A 25,066-nucleotide genomic window follows, 5' to 3' on the forward strand; every position below is an offset into this window, starting at 1 on the left:
CTATTGGCCTACAAGGGATCTCTTCTAATGTTACAGGTATGCCTAACTTAGCGGACAAGTGATTTTCTCAGTGTTCAGATTGGGCGTTTAATTATTGGCCTAAAGTAAAACATTTTGTCCATGGAGGGCATGAAACTGCATTACTACGTTTGCCGTCATTTTGGTCAAACCTGCCCTCTAGGGGAGGGAGAGCCACATCAGAAAAAAAGAGAACTTATTGCGGTCACGTCTCCATGAAAGGTCTTTTAATAACTTTCCGTATACACTACAGTGTTCAAAGCTTTTATTACACAAAACAGTCGGGTTCAAATTTCACATTTTTGCCATAACAATGCACATATCAAGCTTACATTCAGAGAACAAAAAAGGCGTTACTGTTTAGATTCACCTGTGCAACAAAGACTTATCAGCCAATTGTGCTGTGGCTGGAGTTCCCGACTGCAGTTCAAGATATGGCTCTGACAGAATTAGGACAATTACACAGTAATTCTGAAGAAAAGAAGCGCTACATTGTGTAGTGATAAGTCAGGGTATTAATATATCTTCTGTGGACTGGGAATCAAACTTCCACCCTTATGAGTTTTTCTGGGGAACTTTGATTGTCACCTGCAAGAAAAGTAAATACATCATTAGACCATGAAAACAGAACACAATCTTGAATCACTGGGAATGTCCACATAGCTATTAAGAATTTTATGGCAGTATAATACAGTGGCACAATACAAAAATAGACTTCTCTACAGTGTTTATAAAAAGTATTCAGCCCCATGCTAAAGTTGACTAAAAAGAGGAATAAAAAAATCTTCTCTCCTATTAGCTGGTTTGATTTGCATTGAGCTCAATGAGCATTAAACCAGCTAATAGGCTAACTGAAATACACACCATGCCAATCTCTAGGTATGGTGAAGGGTATGTGATGATGTGGGGCTATTTGAAAAGGCCAGGGGAATTTTATCAGGATGCATAGTATCCTGGATCCATTAAATAACTGGCCTTTAAAAATAAAAAAAGCTGCCTGCCTCTATGGGAATTCAACATAGGGGTATGAATACTTATGCACCCTGTATTTTTTTTTTTTTTTAAATTGCAAACACCATTGACATTACAGAAAATGCAACACTACAACGACATGCACAAGAATACTACATCGGACAAACAGATGTACATTACACAAACACATACTGTAACTTAACAAGACATCACATTGACATGGCTTATTAACACACATAACATTAATAACAGAAAGGCTAAGGATGATTTGCGTCCAGGATGATAAGATTATCAGGGATGAAATTGATGACCGGAATGACAAGAAGGGGGCTGGGGGTGCGGATGGTAGCTCTGAGAGTGTGAATGAGGTGGTGTTGGGATGGGGGGGGTGTGGGTGGGGGGGTAAGGGGTGAGTGTGTGAGGATGTATGTGTGTGAGTGTGTGTGTGTGCATATGTGTAAGGTTGGCTTGCTGTTGGGCCAGGAGGAGAGAAGCTGGAACACAGAGAGGGAGGGTTTCAGAGGAGAGGAGTTGTAATTATTCTGTTAAAGATGAGTGTAATAATAAGAATAACTGATTGCCTGACTGATTGACAACCTGGGCACCCATTAATGGCCACAGTTCCACCCAGCCCCGGCAGTTATGGCGATGAGCTGACAGAGAGGAGGACCTGCGTGCCACCCATCCCCCCATCATATGCACACGTCCCCCACTACCACGACCAACCACACCTCGCCCCCAGACCTCCATCCAACACGCCACTCTTGACCTAAATATGTATTTGAATGGCTAGGTTAAGAGCTCTATCTAGTGTGTAGCATTAAAAGAAGTGGGCATGCATGGTGAATATCTGTCAGGATTTCCCCATGCACACCACACTTACCCTGTGTAAGATGTATGCCTCCTCTGTAATGTGTGCATTAAAATAAGTGAGGCATGCAGATAGACACCTGATGAGGTATCTACCTGCACTCCACCCTTACCCTAGCCTGTTTTGTGGTTTTGTTTATGTTTTATGAATGTCACCTAATATGTAGTGCAATTAAAAGAGAGTAAGCGTGCTGTGTGCTTCCAGAACAAGGCATGTGCATGAGCGTATGAGGAGGGTGCACAACGGGGGCCCAGGGCCAATAGATAACCCACAGGACCCAACCAATGCCAAACCCACACAGCGACCCGGCCGGACCGAGTCCCCCAAGCCATCCAATGGGGCCCCGGCATAATAACGATGAGAGAGGCAGAGAGAGTGAAATTAGAAAAGTTATCAGAGAATGTAAATAAAAGGGGGAGGGGAAGAAGGGGATGCTATTTATTTAATAATAATAATAATAATAATAATAATAATAACAATAATAGTTCCAGCTACCATCCCCTGCCCAGTGTTCGAGGATATGTGTGTCTGTTGATGAAGTGTGTTGGTGTGGAGATGGATCTCAGGCAAAGAGGGTCAGGACTGTAGGTAGGTGATAAAGGGGTACCAAGGAGAGGTTGTATCCTGAGTATTGATTACGTTTGTAGTTGATAGGTTTTCTAATGATATATAGTCTGTTAACAAGTTTTTCAAATGGTGTGAACATTGTTCCTAGATTTCCAGTTCATGAGGATTGTTTTCTTGGCGATAGTCAGCGCTGCCAGCAGTGTTTTATTGCAAGAGTTGCTTAAATTGACTGTGGATGTATCACCAAGTATGCATAAGGAAGGGGATGCTGGGATGTGACAGCCAAAGATGGAAGAGAGAGATTTTGTGACACTCACCCAGAAGTGGTTGATTGGAGTACAATGCCAAACCGCATGGATGCATGTGTCTGGGTTATTTTGTGTGCAGTGAGAGCATAGATCCGAACCAAACCCCATTTTAGCCAATTTATGTGCAGTGAAGTGAAATCTGTGAAGAACCTTGTATTATATTAGTTGTAGATTACTATTCTTTGTCATGAGGTAGATGTTTTTGCACATTTTGGACCAGAAGTCGGCACCGGGAGTAATTGATAAGTCTGATTCCCATTTGTGATATGGCAGGCCAATTGTTTTTTCTGAACGAGATATAATTTTGTAAATTTGGGAGAGGGAATATTAAGCAGCTCTGAGATTGGTGGGGGAATGTCAAGGTTAGCTGTCTGAATGTTAATTTTTGCTAGGATAGATGATTTAATTTGCAGGTATTGTAAGAAGTGTTTACTCTTGATGCCGTTCATCTGGACCAAACAGGAAAATGAGGCCAGATTATTGTCTTGAAGAATGTGTTGAAGGTGAGTGATACCCTTTCCCATCCATGTGTGAAAGTTAAGTGGGTTTTTTTTGACGGTGAAATCTGGGTTATTCCAAATCGGGGTGCGAATTGATGGTGCTATAGGTGAATCAGTGATGTGGTAGAATCTCCGCCAGGCTGTCAGAATAGATGAAATTGTTGGGGCTTTGAAGGATGGATGTTTTTTGATTGACTGGCTGCAGAAAGGGAGATCTGAGATTTTAATTTCTTTATAGATTGTTTGTTCTAGGTCTAACCAGGTGTTGTCTGAGGGGGTAGGGTGTAGCCATTTGTAAATGAAGTGGAGCTGATTGGCCAGGGCATAATGCTGGAAGTGTGGGGCCTCTAGTCCTCCCAGTGCTTTTGGTTTTTGGAGAGTGGCGAAGTTTGATCCTTGGGGTCTTATCTTTCCAGTAGAATTTAGTGATTAATGAATCGAGAGACTTAAACCAGAGTGGGGTGGGCTGGGTTGGAATCATAGAGAGTAAATAGTTTATTTTGGGCAGTATTGTCATTTTGATTACTGAGATTATGCCCATGATGGATAATGGGAGGTTCTTCCAGCGTTGAAGGTCATCATCTATTGAAGTGAGTAGAGGGGAATAATTTAGGCTAAATAAGTCTGACAGCCTGGGGGAGACTTTTATCCCTAAGTGATATAGTTAGTGCAGAGTGGAATAGGTGAAGAGTTGGCCGTCACATCCCAGCTGTTGGGATGTAATGGGAGAATTGCAGATTTATTCCAATTGATTGAGTATTCAGAAATTTTAGAGAATGTGTCAATTAGTTTGATGGTTTCTTTTACTGATGTTGTGGGGTCTTGAAGAAAGAGAAGAATGTCGCCGCATAAAGGCTGATTTTGTGATGCATATATGGAGTCTGGACACCTTTGATGAGGGGGTTCTGACGGATGGCAGCTGCTAGGGGTTCAATGAAGATTGTAAATAGTGAGGGGGAGAGTGGGCACCCTTGTCTGGTTCCCCGGTGAAGAGTGAAACTTTGTGATGTTAGTCCATTGGTGATTACTGTGGCTGAAGGAGAGGTGTATAGAAATTTAATCCAGTTAATGAACGACTCCCCAAAGCCAAACCTCCCTAAGGTGCTTTTTCTGCGCCCAAAGTTGCTATGATGGTATTATCTTGAACATTTGTGGAGTGATACATTATATTAAACAGTCTGCGGGTGTTGGTGGATGAAATTCTGCCTGTAATGAAGCCTGTTTGGTCTGGATGGATAATGGATGGGGTGACCTTTGCTAATCTGTGTGCTAGCATTTTTGCGATTATCTTATTGTCCACATTGAGGAGAGAGATTGGCCGGTAGCTGGATGGCAATGTTGGGTCCTTATTGGGCTTGAGTAGCAGTGAAATTGAGGCTGTGGTGGAACTAGTTGGAAGACGTCCTTTCTGTTTTGATTCATTAATCATTCTGGTGAAAAGTGGAGCTAAGATGGTCCAAAATTGTTTGTAGAACTCAGCAGGGAAGCCATCCGGACCTGGTGCTTTATTATTGGGTATCTGTTTTAGGGCATCAAACAGTTCTTGTTGAGTTATTAGGTGATTCCAGGTTATTTATTTGGGTCTCATTGAGTTGTGGTAATTTGATGCTGTTTAGGAAAGAGTCTATGAATTCCTGGTTGGGGTTTATTTCTGAAGAATATAGTTTATTGTAAAACTGGTAAAAAACATGATTTATTTCTTCAGGTGAACTGGTTAGCTTCCCTGCGGAGTTCTTTATTACTGGGATTGTTGATTTTTCTTTGTTACGTTGAATTTGATTTGCACCCTGTATTTTAATGAAGAACATTTATTTATTTACAATACATTATTCATTCACAAAGAAAATTGGTGATTGGTAAAAAGATTATTTTTTTTATTCCTCTTTTTAGTCAACTTTAGCATGGGGCTGAATACTTTTTATAGGCACTGTATATATATAATGTCAGATTATTTTGTGGCGGGTCATTTTGTCATCAAACATTAATGGGGAAACAGCCTGTTTAATAAAACAATAACATTTCTGTGTACAGTTTTGTATTTGTTTGCATGCATAGGCCCTCTAAATCCATCTAATGCATAAACAACACCTCTTATCTAGTAATAATAACATTCACAGAAACAAGTGTCAACTAATTAACATTGTAGACATTCAGACATACACTATAAGCCTTGAAGCATTTTATTGTCTTCACAACTAATACCACTGACTGTCTTTAAGGTTTGAAAGAAAATTAGAAAATGAATGATATGCAGCAACTGTATGTATGATGTAACATTTTTGAAATCCACACAATAGATCAGTGGTTATCCACCAGTGTGCCGAGAGGAAAAGGGAGGTATACTTTGTCAAGCAACAGAACAAAATCACATCTCTGAATCTGTGAACAATGTCATAACTTGCCTGTCTTTTGTGCTCAGCTTCATGAACACGCTCTATGTGTAGAGAACCCGGCTATCATAGTCTATATAGTGGGCAGCCGTGGCCTACTGGTTAGCGCTTCGGACTTGAAACCGGAGGGTTGCCGGTTCGAACCCCGACCAGTAGGAAGCGGCTGAAGTGCCCTTGAGCAAGGCACCTAACCCCTCACTGCTCCCCGAGAGCGCTCGCGGTTGTTGCAGGCAGCTCACTGCGCCAGGATTAGTGTGTGCTTCACCTCACTGTGTGTACACTGTGTGCTGAGTGTGTTTCACTAATTCACGGATTGGGATAAATGCAGAGACCAAATTTCCCTCACAGGATCAAAAGAGTATATATACATAAATTATATATAAAATGTTTGGGATATTCATCATAAGTAACCATAAGTTGGCGTTTTGGTTTGACCTTTGGGAGTAAGCTCCAAAAAGGCTGTGAGCCCATGCACAGAGCAGTTCCATAGGAGGTGCAAACATACTTATAAATCATACATATGTTATATGATGTTTACCCAGCAAACTCTTTGAAGAACTTACTATAGAACATTCTCCAGTGGCTTGTTAAAATTATCTGGTATATACAGATATCTGATCTGGGGGTTGTGCAACACCCATCATACCAAACTGTGCCAAGCTTTCTGCAGACTGGAAGCCAATTTTAATTTTGATGGAACACTTGAGGGACAGCAACACAAGCTGTGTCTAGTCCCAGGGCAAACCACAAGCTGTGATCAACCAACCTCTGTCACCATCTTCACTGTAACATTTCCCATTACCCAACAGAGAGTAGGGTTTGCCTATTCCTATTACCATAACAGATAGTACCCAATAGTTATTCTTACTGTTTTGACTTCTGTGTAGTTATCCAGACCATACTCTCCCAGTTCACGGCCATTGCCTGAGGCCTTGTAGCCTCCAAATGGAGCTTGGGCTCCAAATACATCATAGCAGTTGATCCTGACAAAGCAAAGAATGATCAATACTTAGCAGTTAACCACACTGTCGTGTATCTCCACTACTTATCTTTAACAAGTAGCAAGAACAAGAAACCTCAAGATCTGACACAAAGCAGCTTTCTTGTGGTAAGAGGGCTGTGAGACTAATGAAGAATTACCAAACTGTTCCTGCCCGAAGGCCGTTGGAGATGTAGTGGGCTTTATCTATGTCCTTGGTGAAGATTCCAGCTGCCAGGCCATACTTGCTGTCATTTGCCCTCTCCACAGCCTCCTCGATTGTCTTGAACTTCAGGATCTGCATGACTGGGCCGAAGATCTGACAGGCAAAAATGTGTATTCGCTGAGCATAAATTCTACTAAATGGCAATGTCCCTTACCTCACAAATACCTCACACCCACAGCCACAGGTCTTCCTACCTCCTCTCGAGCGATGGTCATGTTGTCCTGGACGTCCCCAAATATAGTGGGCTGGATGAAGTAGCCCCGGTCAGCTGCCACGCCTCCCCCACACATCAGCTTAGCGCCCTCTTTTTTCCCACTGCTGATGTACCCCAGGATCTTCTTGAACTGCTCCTCGTCCACCTGAACGTGAAAGGAGACGGCTCAGTAAGCTAGCAAACAAGTGCAAGTACTACATGCATACTTTGAAATACATGTGCAAGTGCACGCACACTCTGAAATGGCTGTGTTTTTCCCGTCATGTATAAATACTTATTTTGATGTGAGCCTGAGACTGAGAAAATGAAAGGTAAAGATAGTTGTTTTTCAGTTCAGGACGTTTTGATGTCTTGTGTCACCTTATGTGCCCGATGTGCCACTACAAATTCTTCTATTCTATAGAGAAACCAATGCACAGACATCACTTGGTATGAGTAAGTGTGTAATTAAGTGTTTAATAACTGATTCATCCCACTATAAGCAAACGGCGTCTTTCAAAACGTACCTGAGGTCCCTGCTCAGTCTTAAGGTTGAACGGATCTCCCACCACTCTGTTTTTGGACCTCTCCACACTGCGCGCCACAAACTCGTCATAGATGCTCTCCTGCACATAGGTGCGGGATCCAGCACAACAGCACTGGCCCTGGTTGAAGAACAGGGCAAAGTGCGACTGCTCCACAGCCTCCTTCACTGACACACACACACACACATTACAGTGAATTCAGGTGACCACAGTAAAAATTAACACAAGTCACACACTCAAGTCGTTCTCCTTTCATCAAGCAGCGCCCCTGAACAATACATAGTTTTTTGATATTAAGACTAATGATTCATTTTAGTATTATGATGTGGAAATATCATTCCTCCCCAAATTAAACAAGCATTATTATTCATAGGTTTCATCAGGTCCCTTGATAAAATCAAACACTTGGTTTATGAATGCAGACTCCATGCTTGATTTTATACACCTGTGGCAAGGGACCTGTTGAAACCCATGAATATTGATATTGTGTCAGTATGACAAAGCAGAAGGGGGAGGGGGCAGCTCACTGTTAGCATCAGACAAGATGATGTTGGGGCTCTTTCCTCCCAGTTCCAGGGTGACCTTCTTCAGGTTACTGGTGCCTGAAGCCTGCTGGATCAGGTGGCCCACCTGCAGAAGGCACACAATAATATAAACACATCATCTAATCCCCACCTGTAGAAACAGTGGAGTTACATAGAGGGGGGAAGAGATGAGGGATGTTTCTGACCTCTGTGGACCCTGTGAAGGCCACCTTGTCCACATCGTGGTGCGAAGCAATAGCAGCCCCAGCCGATGGGCCCATCCCAGGAATGATGTTCACCACACCAGGAGGGAATCCCACCTGAAGCAAGCATGGATATAGAGGCATGCCTACTCTTGATTATGATTTAACTTGTGAAGGGTGTTGTTTATACTTTTAATACAACGATCTTTGTATCTGTAAATCTCAGCATATGTAAGCATGAATCCTATATATGTTTGTGGTGTATGTACGCACCTCCCTGATGAGGTTGGCCACATAGAGGGCAGTGAGGGGGGTCTGCTCGGCCACCTTCATGACCACAGTGTTGCCTGTGGCCAGAGCAGGGCCCAGCTTCCACGCCTGCATCAGCAGCGGGAAATTCCACTGGGACAGGAGAACAGAAAAAGGGGATCAGTGGGAGAGAATGGAGGGAAAGGATTTCAGATCAGATCTATACGCCAGTTGTTTGTTATAACCAGGCTTGGAATTTCACCATTCTGGGGGCAAGGCCACTTGGCCTTCAGTTGGGCATATTTGGTGGGGGGCACAAAGGCCACATGTCAGGGCACCAAGGCCAAAGTTAACTATACAGTAGTGAATGATCAAAGTTGATCAAAGTTGTATTTAGCCTATTCACTGCAGTAGACCTGCATCACTGTATGAAACATTACAAAAACATGAAACATGACATATTACATAGAACTGTAAATCATTTGATCATCTAATATTTACAGATATCTAAGCTATATATAACATTTATTTTATATTTGGCCTGTTATGAAATCATGTATTGAACAATTTAAGCACAGCTCAGCTTTAAGAAACTCAAATAGCCTAGATGCATGCTTAGCATTTTGTGATCATTAAGGCTACTTTCACAAACTCAAAGTCAGCTGTCCTCTGATTTACCTATATCTAGGCGATATTTGTAACATTTATTTTGTATTTGGCCCGTTATGAAATCATGTGGAACAATTTAAACACATTGTAAAACTTAAAGCCCAAATTTGGAGACATCCATGTATGTCGAACTTTACTGCAAATTCAAAACTGGATTACTCTGGAACGGCTAACTGTACAGGGGACTGCTTTACACCTTTGTGTTGGTAAGGTCTCCTGTTTATTCTGATATTTGGTTTGTCATGTGTTAAAAAGAAGGGTTAAGTAAAAGTATTCCAACGAGATGAATGGGTAGGGAGAACATGGGGACATAAAACCTTCAGTAGAATGTATGATTAAATTGAATTATATTATTTACTTTTCTCGCGAACCGTTCAACACAGCAATTGTCGGCTAACATTGTTTAAAAGCTGAGAAAAAGCTCTTTCGTTTGATACTTGTGATGTGTGTGATGAATAGGCTACTTCGCGAATAGTTCAACTGAGAATGGGTGAATTTGGACGCACTTTCTTGCGCTGTCACTTTCTCCACTGCATAAAAGACTAAATTAATTTGCACTGTGAATGCTAAGATTATTTTGACAGGCCACAGGCTAAATAAAAATCGCTATTAGTAGGACGCAAAGCAGAATATTGAAAAAAAGGGGGCACCAAGCACCAAGGCCACCGTGGCCTGTAAACCTCTGATTTTCAAAGGGGCCTCATGGCCAACGCCCGTGAAATTCCTACCCTGGTTATAACAAAGTTAAAAGCAATTTTAAGCCATTAGGAAAATAGATGCCATGACAAAGGAAATCATTACTGAACTAGAAATGCAATTCCAAGGAATTACCAGTGCATGAAAATGCTTAAAGGTCCAGTATGTAGGAAATAATGGAAAATAAACTGTAACCATTCAGAAAATGATCACCATATGTTGTCAGAGAGTAAGGAAACACGATGAATTGACGTAATGGCTTATTTGACAACATTACTCTAACCCGTAAACCCCCGTAAAACCCATGAAAAAAATGAGTTATGGGGCGGAATCTCTTGGAATTTTCGTTTATGTTTTGAATGATTCATTCTAGAATAGCGTATTAATAATGGGCTAGCACGTCCTCCTATTTGGGTTGCCAAATTAGCAAAGGCCAACTGTCAACAGCTGTCAGTTGTAGTCATGAGCGCCCTCTGAGAGGCAGGCAAATTTACAAAATTAAAACAAGAAACAAATTAAGTGGACATCGGAGGAGCTTCCTGATATGGTGGCGTCTTAGTCAAATGAAGAATATCAAGTCTGGCCTTAGAGCTGGCCATATTTCTCCACAACAGGTAGCCAGCTAAACTTCATCTGCATCGCTGACTTCAGCTAAATATGTTACGTTGGTTAGAGAGGTATTTTTTGTTTTCATTGTTTCCTTAATGTGTAGCTGGGTCATGGTTGGAGAAATGTTAAAGCAGCTGCAGGTCAACTAACGTTAGCTAAGTCTTCATTCCATCTGGCAACCTAGAAGAGGCTTGCGTCTGGTAGTCTTGAGAACGTTCACCAGTGTTTTGATTTTGGCCTACAGAACGTTCGGTAACAATCCTACAAATCGCACCTTTAAGTTGTGATGTAAAATATCATGAATAGTTAAAACAGATAATACAGAGATGGTTACTACGGTGATGCTAGGATAGACATGGTGGTTGCATAGCTTAATAAAAGTTGATAGTTTAAAAGTAGACCGTTTAAAAGTTTAAAAAGGTAAATAGTTTAAAAGTTGTTGACAGACTGGAAGTTTAATGAATGTTGATATTCAAATAGTTTAATGGCTGTGTATAGGTAGATATTTGGCGATAACTGAAAGTTGGAATGGCTCTGATGTTTCCTAGCAGTTATGCTAAGATTTTTAACTATGCTAACCATCTTTACTTAGCTAATGTTTTATAGCAGTGCTAGAAATGCTAACATCTTAACCATCTTTACTTAGCTAGCGTTTTCTAGCAGTTTTGATAAACATCTAACTATCTTTAGAAATCTTAACTATCTTAACCATGCTACTTACTTAACTAACATTTTCTAGTAGTTTTTCTAAAAACATGCTAACTATGCTAGCAATGTGACTTAGCTAACCTAGCTAATCATTTTTAGTAGTTATGCTAATTATCTTTAACTAACTTATAGTTAACATAGTTACTATAATTATCATGTGACTTATGCTAACCATGTGACTTATTTTACCTAGGTAATCATTTTTAATAGTTATGCTAACTAACATCTTAACAATGCTAACCATGTGACTTAACTAACCTAGCTAATCATTTTTAGCAGTTTTGTTAAAAATCTTAACATCTTAACTATCTTAACATGCTAACTAGCTACAGTGGTTAGGAGTCATAGTTGATGACAAGTTAAAAGTTGTTGATAGACAGCTAGTTTAATAGATAGTTTAATCATAGTTTAAAAGTAGACTGTTTAAAAGTTGAATGTATATAGTTTAAAAGTTGAATGTAGATAGTTTAAAAGTTGTTGATAGACAGCTAGTTTAATAGATAGATAGTTTAAAAGTAGACCGTTTAAAAGTTGAATGTAAAAAGTTCAGTAGTTTAATGGGTTACATTGTTTAACAGTGGATTATTGTAGTGAGGACTTTTATTTTGAAACTGTTTTGGGCAGAGGAAACAGTTGAATAGGATGTGTAGTCTTAATTGACCCAGATTGTATGCTTAAAGCCTGAGGCTGCAGGTGGCCTGAACACCTGCCATAGGATTCTAATTGCTTAACGGCCGTATTATGATGTCTGTCGGCAATGTTAAGTCTATGGGGATTTTAAAAAGTTTTTCTTTAATAGTTTAAAAAGTATAAAAGTTTCAAAGTTGAAAAGACATAGCAGCTTGGTCCGTTTGAATACCTACGTTACAAAGTTTGAATGAAGTTTCTAAGTTAAACTGTTCAAGAGAAATAGCGTACGGAAAAAGTGGTAAGCGGAATAATAATAATAAGAAGTTGTTGAAGTTGCCTAGGAAGAACAGTACAGTGCATTTTCATGCACTGTAATAAGAGAGATTAGTCCACATTTCACATTGAGAGTTTACAAACAGATCGATAGATCATAACAGTTCCATTGTAAGTGAACTAACAGTTCCATTGTAAATTAACTACCCAAATAGTATTACTACTTCTAAATATTAGATAAAAAAAAAGTTAGAAAAAAGTACAAAAGTTTAAAAAAAATCTGTCCACATCTCTGTTTAACTGATTAATTTGTCCAGTTTATTGGAGTTTCCTCGAAAGTGCCTACAGATAACGATGGTTTCCCCTGTGTGACTACTGAGTGTTCTACTGAAGATCACAATCCCCATAAACTGTCCTATTAAAAGGGCAAATGCAGTGTGGCTAAGGATAAGGTTCAAGGGCAAGCACAGTCAGTGGGCAATTGCAGAATAGGGGTATTTCTGGGCAATTCGTCAAAACTGTCAAACCTGAACAAAATGAAAACTGAACTCTGAAGCAAGCTTGTGAAAGACCAATTCCAACAGACTCCTAATACCTCTGCAGCAGAATGTGTGTCAGCACATACCAACCACATAATTACACATATAATAACACACAGAATTAGGCGACGGGGAGGCATTGCCTTTTGCGGCAATGCTATCAAGGAACCATATTGCTTTTGGGAGCCATTGTTGTTTTGGAAAAGAATTTCCAGCAATTATATTGAGCAGGACACAGGGTGTATGATGGCATCCCTCAAGAATAACAGCACCCTGAGGCCTATATATGCTTGCATTACTATGTAAATAGTACTGTATATGGCAACCCCTTCCCATACCCCAATCAAACGGCATGATTCACAGGTGGACACAGTCAAGCCTGCAGATAAGTGACTTCACAAAGCAGTTACAGGAAATATGTTTGAGCGTGAAGGTTTAGGCATACAACATTTAACTGCTTTATAGACGAAAAATTTGTTTAAATGTACACGTTGTACAAATTTGAAACAGTGGTAGGCGAAGGCAGTCTGCGGTCCATCAGGGCTATCTTTTCTTCCTCTTGCCTTCTCCTGCTGCTGTAGCACTTATTCTGTCAGGAATGCATTTCTATTCTGTTCAACAAAACCATTTAGTTATGTAACCTATTACAAAAACTCTATCGTTCCTGAAAGATATGCTGCATGACATATGTACCCCCCAAACACACAATATGCACTCTGCAAGAATTTCCACAAGAGGCGCCACACTCATTTTACACAACCTGACCAATGGCTGTGGTGAACGTTTCCGTTACACAACCAGGCAGCGTTCCAGTGGAATGTCATCGACTGAACCCATCCCCCCTCCCTCCCTCTCTGCTTAGATCTGTGTCTGTTTCTTCTCTCATCCTCCGGTTCCTTCTCCAGGCCCACCATCTCCTTTTCTACTCCAACCCAAACATCTGCAGACCACTGAGCACACGGTGACTGAGCTCCACTGCCTTCAGGCACCTCTCTCTCCATGTCTCCCGGATCAGTAAGACAGTTCACTGAACTGTGGTGAGCACACATGTCTACAGAATGTAGGATCTGCATGACTTCATCTTCAACAATATGTATTTACCTTGTTTCTTCAACCATTTGTCAGCCCCTCATAAAATATCATTCATGCATTATGTTTGTGCCTGTGCTGCATTCTTATATTTAGGCCAGAGCCGTTTAGGAACCCAGTTACCAGTGAATCATTATGCTGTATTTGTGCACCTCCTCATCTGTTTCCATTCACTAGGTACTTCAAAAGTAGCTGGTTTCTGAGAGTCCTTTTTTTCCTTTTTGTCTAGCTGGGTTTTCGCAAAAAGTCAATAAAGGTGTTCCCAGCAAGGTTCCCAGCAAAGGTTCCCACACACACACACACACACACACACACACACACACACACACACACACACACACACACACACACACACACACACACACACACACACACACACACACACATTAACTTACAGGAATGATCTGGCCACACACTCCTATGGGCTCATGTCTGGTGTAGCAAAAGTAATCTCCATCAATGGGGATGGTCTTGCCCTCCCACTTATCAGCCCATCCAGCATAGTACCTACACACACACACACACACACACACACAGACACACACACACACACAGACACAGACACAGACACACACACACACACACACAGACACACACAGACACACAGACACACGCGCACACAGAGAAAGAGAGATACAGAATCAGAACAGGTAATCCGACATGCATTTTATTAATCTGGGGACACTGAAAGTTTTGGAGGATCAGTCTTTAATCCTGGAAAAAGTGACCGTGTCTGTTGAAATCCATTTATTACACTGATTAGATTAGTGATTACCAAATGGGTAGTTTCAATACCCATTTGTATTTAGCTTCTGCTGACTTTGCTTGTTCTGGTAAACTACATCTGGATTACATAATTCCTCGCTAAGCCCCTGAGTTTAGGCAACAGAAGCGCTCATCTGTGTTTTCTGAATTTAAGATATGCCAGGTCAGAGTTCAGAGAGAGGTTCTCACATGCCTGTCATGTGATGCAGGAGAACTAATAACTGGAATTTCTCCTTAAACTAGTCATACAAGAAGCCATACTGTATATATGATTTCAATAGAGTAGGTTCAGTCTGAAACACAGTGACTGATAATGCAGTGAGACTGAAAGTGTTTCTGGTAAATTATTCAATAAACAAAAGTTAAACAATACTTACTGAACTGCACTTAACTCTCTTAATATATTTGGCACATCCTCATACTCTGAGCATGCAGAGGATAACTTATTTAGGGTACTTAAGTCTTGTCTTTTTCACCCAAGCCACACAGCTTCATGTCTCAGATGTCACAAGGGTAATGCTACTCAACTCTGCTTTAACACTTTTAACACTGCTTTAAAACATAACTAGGCTGACACAACAGACTTTGTAAAATGTTATCCAGATGGTGACCTCCAAAGGCGTTACCACATAATTACTATCTAATGGCTGGCTGAACAGAGTAAATGAGTAGCCTAATGCAATACAAGTGACTGTAGAGCCCAACTCAAAGTAGTGCAGTAGCCATAGACAGGGACTGAAGCAAGTACAGCCATGAACCAAATCTGTTTTCTTTTTGTCATTACCTTCCACTCTTCATGCAGCTTTGCATCATTATAGCTGCAGACTTTACACTAGATTACACTAATACACTAATAATGAATTAGTTATTAATGTAATCACTAGTGTAATAAATAATTTGTTGTCATTTGGAGAATTTCTCTGTGTGTTCCTCATGCCCCTCCGTTGTGTTGTGTGTGTGTGTGTGTGTGTGTGTGTGTTAACTCTCACGCTAACTGGGTAAGAAGACGTGGCCTAGTTCCCGCCTTGACGAGTGACTTGACAGATTGCAATGCGTTTGGCAGATTGAATGGCCATTTGAATTTTGCAACACAAAGAGCGTGACCAAAGTGCAAGGCAATCACTAAGGGGCGCTATTTCTTTTCCATTTGAATAAAATGCCTCAAAACGTCACTTTGCAGATTAAAATACAATTTGTTGGATATTATTGCAAATTGCAATATTAAATTGCATAATGAATTGTCAATTGCATAATGTAATGTCTTTTTGAATTGCATATTGCAGACTGCATTCTCATTTGAATAAAGCTACTCATATGCTTCCATAACTGTAGGGTTGTAGTTGATTGGCATATTTTGTCAGGTTTGAGGCTTGCACCACTAATTCTACTCCTCGTAAGCTCTGCAGCTCCCTAGAGTCAGTAAGTGGAGGATCTCTGTCCCGCATGCGGACACATACCTGAGAACCTTTACGACCATGGGGACATCAACCATAAAGGACACGGCATAAGGCTTCCCATTGTCAAGGGTCTCTAGTTCCTGGAAAACAAGAGGTCAAGTTAAGCCATGGACCCTGGTTATGTAACTTCAAGTAGAGTGAAGTGAAAAGCATTGACCATAGACAGGCTAGATTGGAGTTAATCTACATGACCAACAGCTCAACGTCTACCAGTCTAGCCATCAATCAATACATGCTATGTATGATCTACAATCTTCTCTGTATGGTGCAGCCACACTGCTACAAAGATTAATGACCACAGTCAACTTTACTTCCTGAGGGTGGAACACTTTCCTATTTCAGCTATTTCACAAACTCTGCCCAAAAAAAACTCTCTGCAACTGCAACTGCGGCTAACTGTCAAACTGTGAACTGTGGTTCTGCAGTTTGGTTTAGGGTCTGTGAGAAAACCACTGAGAGCTGATAAAGGCAACGTTGTAGCAGCATGGCCACAGCAACCCCTGCAAAAGGCATGAGGAAATCCAGCTGATCATGGCCCTCCCAAGGCTATTCACTGCTGCTAAATGATTCAGCAGTTTAGAGATTGCATAACGTTAGGTAAACTGTAAGGTCTTTACACCACACCTATTGAACAAAAAATTTACGATATCTCTGATGAATCACATGTGAAAACAATCGCACAGTACGACACAATGAGCCAATTTCCCAACACACTATTAGAGCTCAAAACAACACCATGCCATCAGTACCTTTGTTATCTATTTGAACTGTATACAGCTCCCTTGCTGCTGTCTCATGGCCGTCTAGTTAAACAAACAACACTGTCCAGCGCTAAGCTGATAATTCATTTGTTGACAATGAGTATTATCACCTTTTTATAGACGGATATATAAAATATAATAAAATGAAACAGTCACCGACAAAACAAATGCATTGGTGTTTTCAGCACTAGGTTAATATTATTCCATCTGGCCACATTCATGTGTGGAGATCCTGTTCAAAGGTCATCTTGATATTCTTATCCATTTCTCAATACTCAGTATTTGAGTTGCAGTCATTTGAGCAGGAGCACCAGGCAAGACGTTGACATTTACTTTTACTATTCATTTAGCAGACTCTTTCACAGCAGACTTACACAAATAAGGAATACAATTCAAGCTACAATGCATAGGAGACCTTAGGTAGGAATTAATACTACATCAATCAGTACTAGAGGATAAGAGTGCATATGTTTTAAGTACTAGTGTAAGTGTAGTAGAAAGAGAAAGTGGTAGAAGAAGAAGAAGGAGATAGAGGAGGGGAGAGAGGGACGTGCATGAGACGGAGCAAGTGGTTACACTTACGGCCAAATAAGCAGCGTCTCTCTCGATGGCGTCAGCCAGACGGCTTAGGAGAAGCCCACGGTGTGATGCATCCATCCGCCGCCATGGGGACCCAAACTTGAAGGCATCCTTGGCTGCCTTTACTGCCTTGTCAACATCAGCCTGATTGGAAAGGAAGATGGGGAATGGTGGGAGAAGGGAAAGAGAGAAAGAGAGAGAGGGGGTTGGGGGTTGGGAGAGCACAATATCTCAGGGAGGAAATGAGCTGGGTCATTAACCCAGCGTTCAGTAAACACTCAAACTAGCCTCGCTCACACACACCCCAACAAACTTCATTCAAGCAGCACCACATGCCATGTTTCTTGACACTGTGAAATGTGAGAATCATGACTCCAAGGCAACTACATTCAACATTGCCACTTACACTTCACTCATGCATACAAGTCTCTCACTGTCTCTCACTCTCTCTCTCACACACACACACAAACACACACACACACACATACCTTGTCTCCCTCTGCAACCTGGCAAATTACTTCTCCAGTGGAAGGGTTGATGGTGGGGAAGGTCTTCTTGCTGACCGCATCCTGCCACTCATTGTTGATGAAGAGCTGAGCAGAAAAACATAAACATGCCATTCAGACCACTGAGACAGGATCCAGTGGTCTGGTCACTACTCCATACTCAGTAACTGTACTCTTGTTCTATACTAGCACATAGAGCTACGAGAGTTAACGTCTTTACAACACGTACATGTTTCCATCTGCAAATATTCTAGTAGCCTCCTGATCAACACAAGAAATGCATTATTTCTCCCAGTGAAGCGTAATATCATATTGGTTATATGCCAATATAGAGTAGCCAGAAAAGAATTGTATCTACTGCTGAGGTGGAAACTATTGCAATGTTGTTTTTGCGTTGTGTTTAACACCCCGAAGTTGGTCAAATGTAGAGAGGCCTAGTGCCAAATACAGGGACGCAGGAGGCACAGGGGACGTGGGGGATATGTCCCACGCAGTGCTGAAGAGACGGCTGTCGTCCCCCTCACTTTTGATAAGGAAAAAAAAAGCCTTATATACGCTAAATAAATAATAACCTATAGGGTTTGCGCTAACTATGTAAAACTCCCCATTAACAGCATCACATCACTAACCCCAGCCATCTACAGTACTGTAAGACTGCACAATCTCATATTCACTCTGTTGGATATCTGAAGCCAGTTTGTCTACTAACAACCATCATTAGAGATGCTTTTCGTTTGGAGCGGCATACTGGTAGGCCATCAAAAGCATAACATTTTCGGTTTGGTTTTGGATCTAATTTACTTTTGGACTGTTTGATTATATTGCTAAATGTTGGGACTGATGGGCACTGAACTCCGGGAGATATTTGATGGTTCACTGTTATGTTTCATGCAGTTGAAAAAAAAAAAGTGTCGGGATTTCCACCGCTGTTTATTCTTGAGACAAGGCAGCCATTCATTGAATAGGGGTTGTGCTGTAATAGAAACCTTTTTGCGTAGCCAAGTAGCCTAAATTGAGTTAATGTTTAATTATGCATGATTTAGTAGGCTACTTTTTATTAAATTCGTAGTCTGGAATGCCTTGAGTCACGCAACAATTGCGTTAAATGTAGTAGGCTTCAGCCTCTGGCATTTAGCTTCGAAAGGCTGACAAGACAATGAGCTTGAGAACGTGTGTTGGAGACCCATGGTAGGGAAAACGACTTTATTAATCCAACCAACAATAGAATAAAATATTAAGAAGAGGTGTTATTTCATTGACTTAAATCGAAGCAATGTCTTCTAGTGCTGGTGGACTGATGGCAATTGTTGGTATGGTATAGCCTAGGCAAAAATGGGAACCTGCCTTTATTTGGCTATAAATAGAATCAATCCCAGGCATAATTTGAGGATTTATGGTAGCCCATCTCCTGCTCAACATGACATTAGCTGTTATGTTTATTGATAACAAACTCAACTAGCCTACTGATCAACTCGTTTTCACTAGCCTAACTATAAAATACAAGTATATAGGCCTACCCAACGTTTTTGTTCTAAGACATTTATTTCAAAAATAATTTCAAGACACAAATTGGATACTTCAGTTACCTTGGTGCATAAATCCCAGAGAGTAGGCTACCACACCCCAGAGTGATGGGCCTTTCTTACGCGTTCAGTGTGGGGTATAAACAAGCTGAGAATTTAGCGGTGTCACGTCTGGCTGTCACAGACATGGGGAGACATCTGGCTGTCACAGACATGGGGTAGTTGATTATAAAGGCAACTTTCTGTTGCAATTTTCTGTGTGTTCTGGACTGGTAACTTGTTAAGCCAACATGTTCTAACATTGCATAAATATTAACTGCAGACACATAGTGGAGAGTTGATTTGGTTTATACCAGACAATTTAGGTACTGTAGGCCTAACTAGGCTATTTAATCATGTAGTCTATGTTTGGATCATAAGCATGATGATTCAGTCATGGCTTCGTAAAATATCAACATCATGTTGCTTTTCATGAGTATTCTACCATTGGCCCAAGTAGTGTAAAATAAACACAATCAATGGTAGCGTATTATCTTAATATTCTGGCAAGTTTAAAATATGATGGTCGAGAGTGGGCCAGAGGTGGCGATCCGATATCCGGAAATCTGATCTCACTATGGGTTTGTGTTCACAATTTGGTACCCCTCACTTTCAAAATATCTCCTGCGCCCCTGGCCAAATATATTGCTTTCTCTGAAGATAAGGGAATGACTGATAAGTGTGACTATGGGTTCACCCTACAAATCTACGAGCTTCGGGTACATTGCGTTGCAATGACTGTGACAGTTAGATGGACTACGAGTTTATACTTTTTCACCTGAGCTTTGACATGAGTTATGATATTGACCCTCCTAACCCTACAGATCAGGAATTTCACATGACAGGTAGGCCTACACTACTTCATCTAACCAGTTTCACATCCTGGAATTGCACATAGCTACACAAACGTTCTGGAGTTTCAAATTTCAAAAGATATTTTTATGCCTTCAAATGAAATTAGACAGGGCTTCTTCAGCAAACTGGTGTAACTAAATGCTAATAGGTTAAGTCAAATTAGTCTACAGTAGACTTTGATGAAGTGCGCGTGACAGCAATCAAACATATAGCAACACTGTTTCAAAAGCAACAAGTTGTCAATACTTTGCACGTCATTCCAGGAATCTATCGAGCTACAACATGCAGTTGCATAAAATTAAAGCTAGCCTAAGTTGTCAAACTTTTTGGCACGCTGAGGCGTCTCTGTTGCGTCTCGCACGCTACGTAGGCTATAGGCTACTGTATTCCTGACATTACCTTGTTGAAATGCACATCGGGATGAGTGTTCGGTGCAGGGATAGCTGCAGCGGAATATTGGCACGCCGAGATCCTCGACAGCTGGGGGAAAGTTCGAGTCAACACGGTGCGCAGCATGGCGTAACTTGCTATTCCTTCGTGCTACGGGTCCGGAGAGAGTTACAACGTTCACACGGCCAAGTTTAATCCGAGTCCGACGCTGACGTCCAGTGCCCGCCCCTGAATGCTGATATGGGAATCTGAGTCTGCGCAGACGATAGCGGCACGAGGGCCGAGCAATGCATAACGACAGTACCAAAACCAGTGTGATATAATTGGTGACAAAGCAGAATGATCTGTCAAATTAAGCATTGTACAATGCAATGCAAACCTATTTAGGTTTATGTTACAATATAAGCCTACTCAATGATCTTTTCCGTAGGTCAATACAAATTTATATTTATTATTACCCACCCATACCAATGGTTCCAGATAGATAGATAGATAGATAGATAGATAGATAGATACTTTACTGATCCCCAAGGGGAAATTCAAGACAGTTCCAAACAGTTCACACTGTTAGCTACCAACTGATAAGACACATTGCCTGAACATGTCAACAAGTTTTACCACTGTCCAGGAATAATTTGTGTATGCTGTCTAAAATCATGTTCAACCATGTAGGCCTATGTAGACAGGGCAAAACCCAGAACGATCTAATTAAGGTCACTACCAAGCATTTCTCAATTGATTCTATAGTACTTTTTTGCGTAGAATTAGCGAATATAAATGCATAATAAAGAAATGTACTGATAATCAGGGGCGCCTTAATACCACCCGAGGCCCCTGGGCTATATGTTTTTTAGCGCCCCCCCGCAAATATTAATTATGATTAAATGATACATGCCCCGCGATCTGACCCGACACATAGCATGCGCTTTTGGTTAATAACATGCAGTGTAGCCTATCATTATTGAGCCTATGTAAAACCTTTACATAAACAGGAACAGAAAGCCCTCGAATCACGCCCGCCTACCCATGACATCGCTTGTCAAAAAGGCTAGCCTACTGCACGAAAACAAGCGTTGAACTTTTACAACACTGGCTGTAGGCTAAGTTAAAAGATGGGTAGGCCTACACATATGGACGTTTAAAAGCTTTTCAAAAGTGCATGTGTTTGTCGTGTCGGGGGGGTTCCCCAGGAGTTTTTTTGAAAGTCTACTTAACACACCAGTTTAACGCAGTTTGGGAGGGACAGAAATACTTTTAGCCTACAGAACAAGCTGGCTCATGTGACGTGAACATGGCTACCTTATGCATTATCACTACACTACATGGAGACATATCTCACGTTAACAATGGAGAAAACATAACATTATATGTGCGAATGGGTTAGCACAAACTTAGCTGTTGATGAACGGAGATGCAGATTCATTTATTTGCGCCACAGCCCATGTTCTGCGTTCACTCCAATGAGACAAGTGAAATACATGTTTTTAAAGCCGTTTCATTTCCAGGCTATTTGCTACGATATTTGCTATGCCTTCTGTTTTCATGGACAGTTACACGAATCCACGTCATTCGTTTATCGTTGCTTTAATCCTACCCACGTTATCTCCAGAGTTTGTATGATAAGTTTGTCAGTCAGTTTTAGCCTCTCCTCTAGCTCCTCTACACCTGTTGGGATTTATTACGTTTTGTTACATTTTGTTACACTTTAGAATTGGAGAAGACAAAGGGGGCCTCTGCATTGATGTAACTGTAGAGCAGTACGATGTGCTCAATTATTTAGGCTAACTCCAGAGTAGGCTATGACGCCGCGAATACGGACACGCCGTTTATTATTATTGATTATCAGTATTATTATTAGGAGGCCCCTCATTGGTCGAGGCCGCTGGGCTGAAGCCCAGGTAAGCCCCTGCATTAAGGCGCCAGTGCTGATAATATGGCTGTAAATAAGTTTATGGCTTTAGGCCCAAGTAATATTCAAATTGTATCAAATATAACAAATGATCATACAAAAGTATGTTTTTAGATAGGATATTGCAGTTACATTATGCAAATTAAGGTCATTTTTTTTTACCTTTTTCGTTCATGTGCGACTTCACCTTTACAAGAACATCATGGCAAAGCAATTATGGATGTTTTTACTTAATTAGTGTAAATATACACTCTGTGCATTATTTGTGAGAACTAATTTGCATATGGATATCATTTTATCAACTAATTTGCATGCAAGGATGGGTCTGTGAAGAAATAGATTCTAGTTTTGAGGCTGTATTGTAACTGATCTTCCCCTGCAGTCCACTTATTTTAGTAATAATAAATAGTATATAGAAATAGCAGTAATTTTCAAATAAAAAAAGAAAACATTTTACTATTCAATGTGAATTGGTAATCAACATTAATTTCTACGAAATGTACCTTTTAACCAGTATTGCCATCAGCATAATTAGCTATCAAATCAAGACTGGTATGTCCAGCTAACATAACGTTTGCATAGTAGGAGGCAATGGTTTACATGTCAAAGAAATCTTATGACAATTTAAAGGTTTTTGGTCATATTTTCAGTGCAGTGACTTTGTACACTGGCGCTTGTTTCATTCCTATTTTGCATTTGAGCCGAATACAGCTGACTTTTCCCTCCACAGACGCACATCGGTAAATTAGAGAATGAACTTGCGCTCCCGGGGGCGGTTCAGAAAAAAGAGGAGGCGTGTTCTGGCACAAAGGTTCCCTGGTGCTATTTTGGTATGGTTTTGCTTGGCAATAATGTAGCGTGTGCACAATTTGGTTAAGATTGCTCATAATTCTTCTACTGCAGAATGAGATGGAGTATGTCTTGGGACAGAGAATTAGACACGAGAGGGACAGGGTCTGCCGGCCCAGACAGACCTCTCTCCCCCAGTGAGGAGGAATGTAGGCGTAAGCTACGCCTGACCCATCAGGCTGTGACAGATGTCTGCCATCTCCTGGCAATGCTATTTAATCGAAAACACACACAAACACACAGTGTAATTGAATGAACATTCGGCATACTGAAGATGCACTTCAGGTGTTTGGATAGGTCAGTATAGAGCCTGGTAATCTAGAAAGATTAAGTGTCTGGCCACAAATAATGAAAATGGTCCAACTCGAGGGCCGGCACCAAGCATGCATTTGAAAATCTCACTGCACGCAATTGGATAACACTATGACCAATGTTTACTGACTGATTCCGGACTTCAACACAATTGGATAACACTACGACCAATGTTTACTGACTGATTCATTGCAGCATTGTCGTCATCTACAGGGAAAAAGGTAAGGTAAAGGTAAAAGTAACATGCATCATTACTCGTTGCCAGAGTGTCTTGCAGAGACAATTCAGATTGTGCTTTTGCAAGCACTTTACAGTACAGTCCGAAAAAAGTCGCAGCATTCTTTGTGGCATGTTGTGTTTTACACAACATTTCCATTAATCATGGATGTGCTGATGACACAAATATTAGAGGACTTAAGGAGACATGATGTTGAACTGCATGTGCCAATGCCATTTAACCCAAATGCCCCAGCAGCAGCACGGAAGAGGAGAGTTTATCTGACAGAAGAGATGCATTGTCTATAGTGAGGTATAGTGAAGCAAAGTAATCTCGGTCTAATGTTAGACTACAGTGCAAAAATATCACCTTGCATTCATAACCTTGTGATTCAGTGACAGTGAGCTCAAAACATCGGAAAGAATTTCTTTGTGACATTTCTTTATTTACATGTACAAAGAAAAATGCCAGCCATGGAAACAATTGTGGCAATTTCCTCCCATGCCTATTTAACCAAAGCTAATTTGGGTGGTATTCTCCCATCCCCATACAATGCCACTTCTCTGTCTTTTACGGCCTTGACAAGAACGTCAGTCTCATCGGCTGTGAACCACTCCTGGCGTGCACCTGGCAAATCAGCCATTATAATAGCAATCCGCCATGGGACAAGCGCGCCTGCTTTTAAAGGGAATGTGAGAAGACGCTCTGATTGGTTTGTGACGCCCAAACCACACCTATGAGTAATGCCAACCCATTTTAGATTTGCGTCGGTAATTTATCCTGGCGGTATACTATAGCAACAGTGCCCGAGATCCACCCACAAAGCTACTTGTGTTTTGCATTTGATAAGCTACTTGTGTTTCCGATCGTTAAGATATGGCCCTAAGTCTTCTTTTGAGTGGACAATCATTTGATGTGTTTGCTGTGGATGTGTTCTTCCATGGAAGCTGCTACCTGTCATTTGCCTTCCCTTACAGCCGCTCAGAGACTACACTGGACAGAGAAGAAATGGAAAAATTTAAATATTGGGCTATATTTTGGCGATCTAAAATGCATGGTTACTGGCAAATAGCTTTAACAAATTTCGAGGTTTGTCCAGTCCAGTGGTGGTGGGGGGCAGCTGTGGCCTACTGGTTAGCACTTCGG

General features: G+C 41.0%; 1 protein-coding gene across 1 annotated transcript; it reads right to left on the minus strand.

The window, feature by feature from the left end:
* Nucleotides 1-230: 230 nt before the first annotated feature.
* Nucleotides 231-20,857, minus strand: LOC125289456 (aldehyde dehydrogenase, mitochondrial-like). The gene is made up of 13 exons (XM_048236320.1): nucleotides 20,643-20,857; nucleotides 17,809-17,913; nucleotides 17,324-17,464; nucleotides 15,981-16,060; nucleotides 14,154-14,265; nucleotides 8,570-8,698; nucleotides 8,300-8,413; nucleotides 8,097-8,199; nucleotides 7,552-7,736; nucleotides 7,026-7,190; nucleotides 6,767-6,924; nucleotides 6,495-6,609; nucleotides 231-606 (listed from the first exon to the last, which is right to left on the minus strand). Exons 1-13 carry the CDS (start codon nucleotides 20,757-20,759, stop codon nucleotides 574-576), a joined length of 1,557 nt encoding a protein of 518 aa, XP_048092277.1. The 5' UTR covers nucleotides 20,760-20,857; the 3' UTR covers nucleotides 231-573.
* Nucleotides 20,858-25,066: the final 4,209 nt, after the last annotated feature.

Source organism: Alosa alosa, chromosome 24 (genome assembly GCF_017589495.1).
Source record: "Alosa alosa isolate M-15738 ecotype Scorff River chromosome 24, AALO_Geno_1.1, whole genome shotgun sequence".
NCBI classification, from domain to species: Eukaryota; Metazoa; Chordata; class Actinopteri; order Clupeiformes; family Clupeidae; genus Alosa; species Alosa alosa.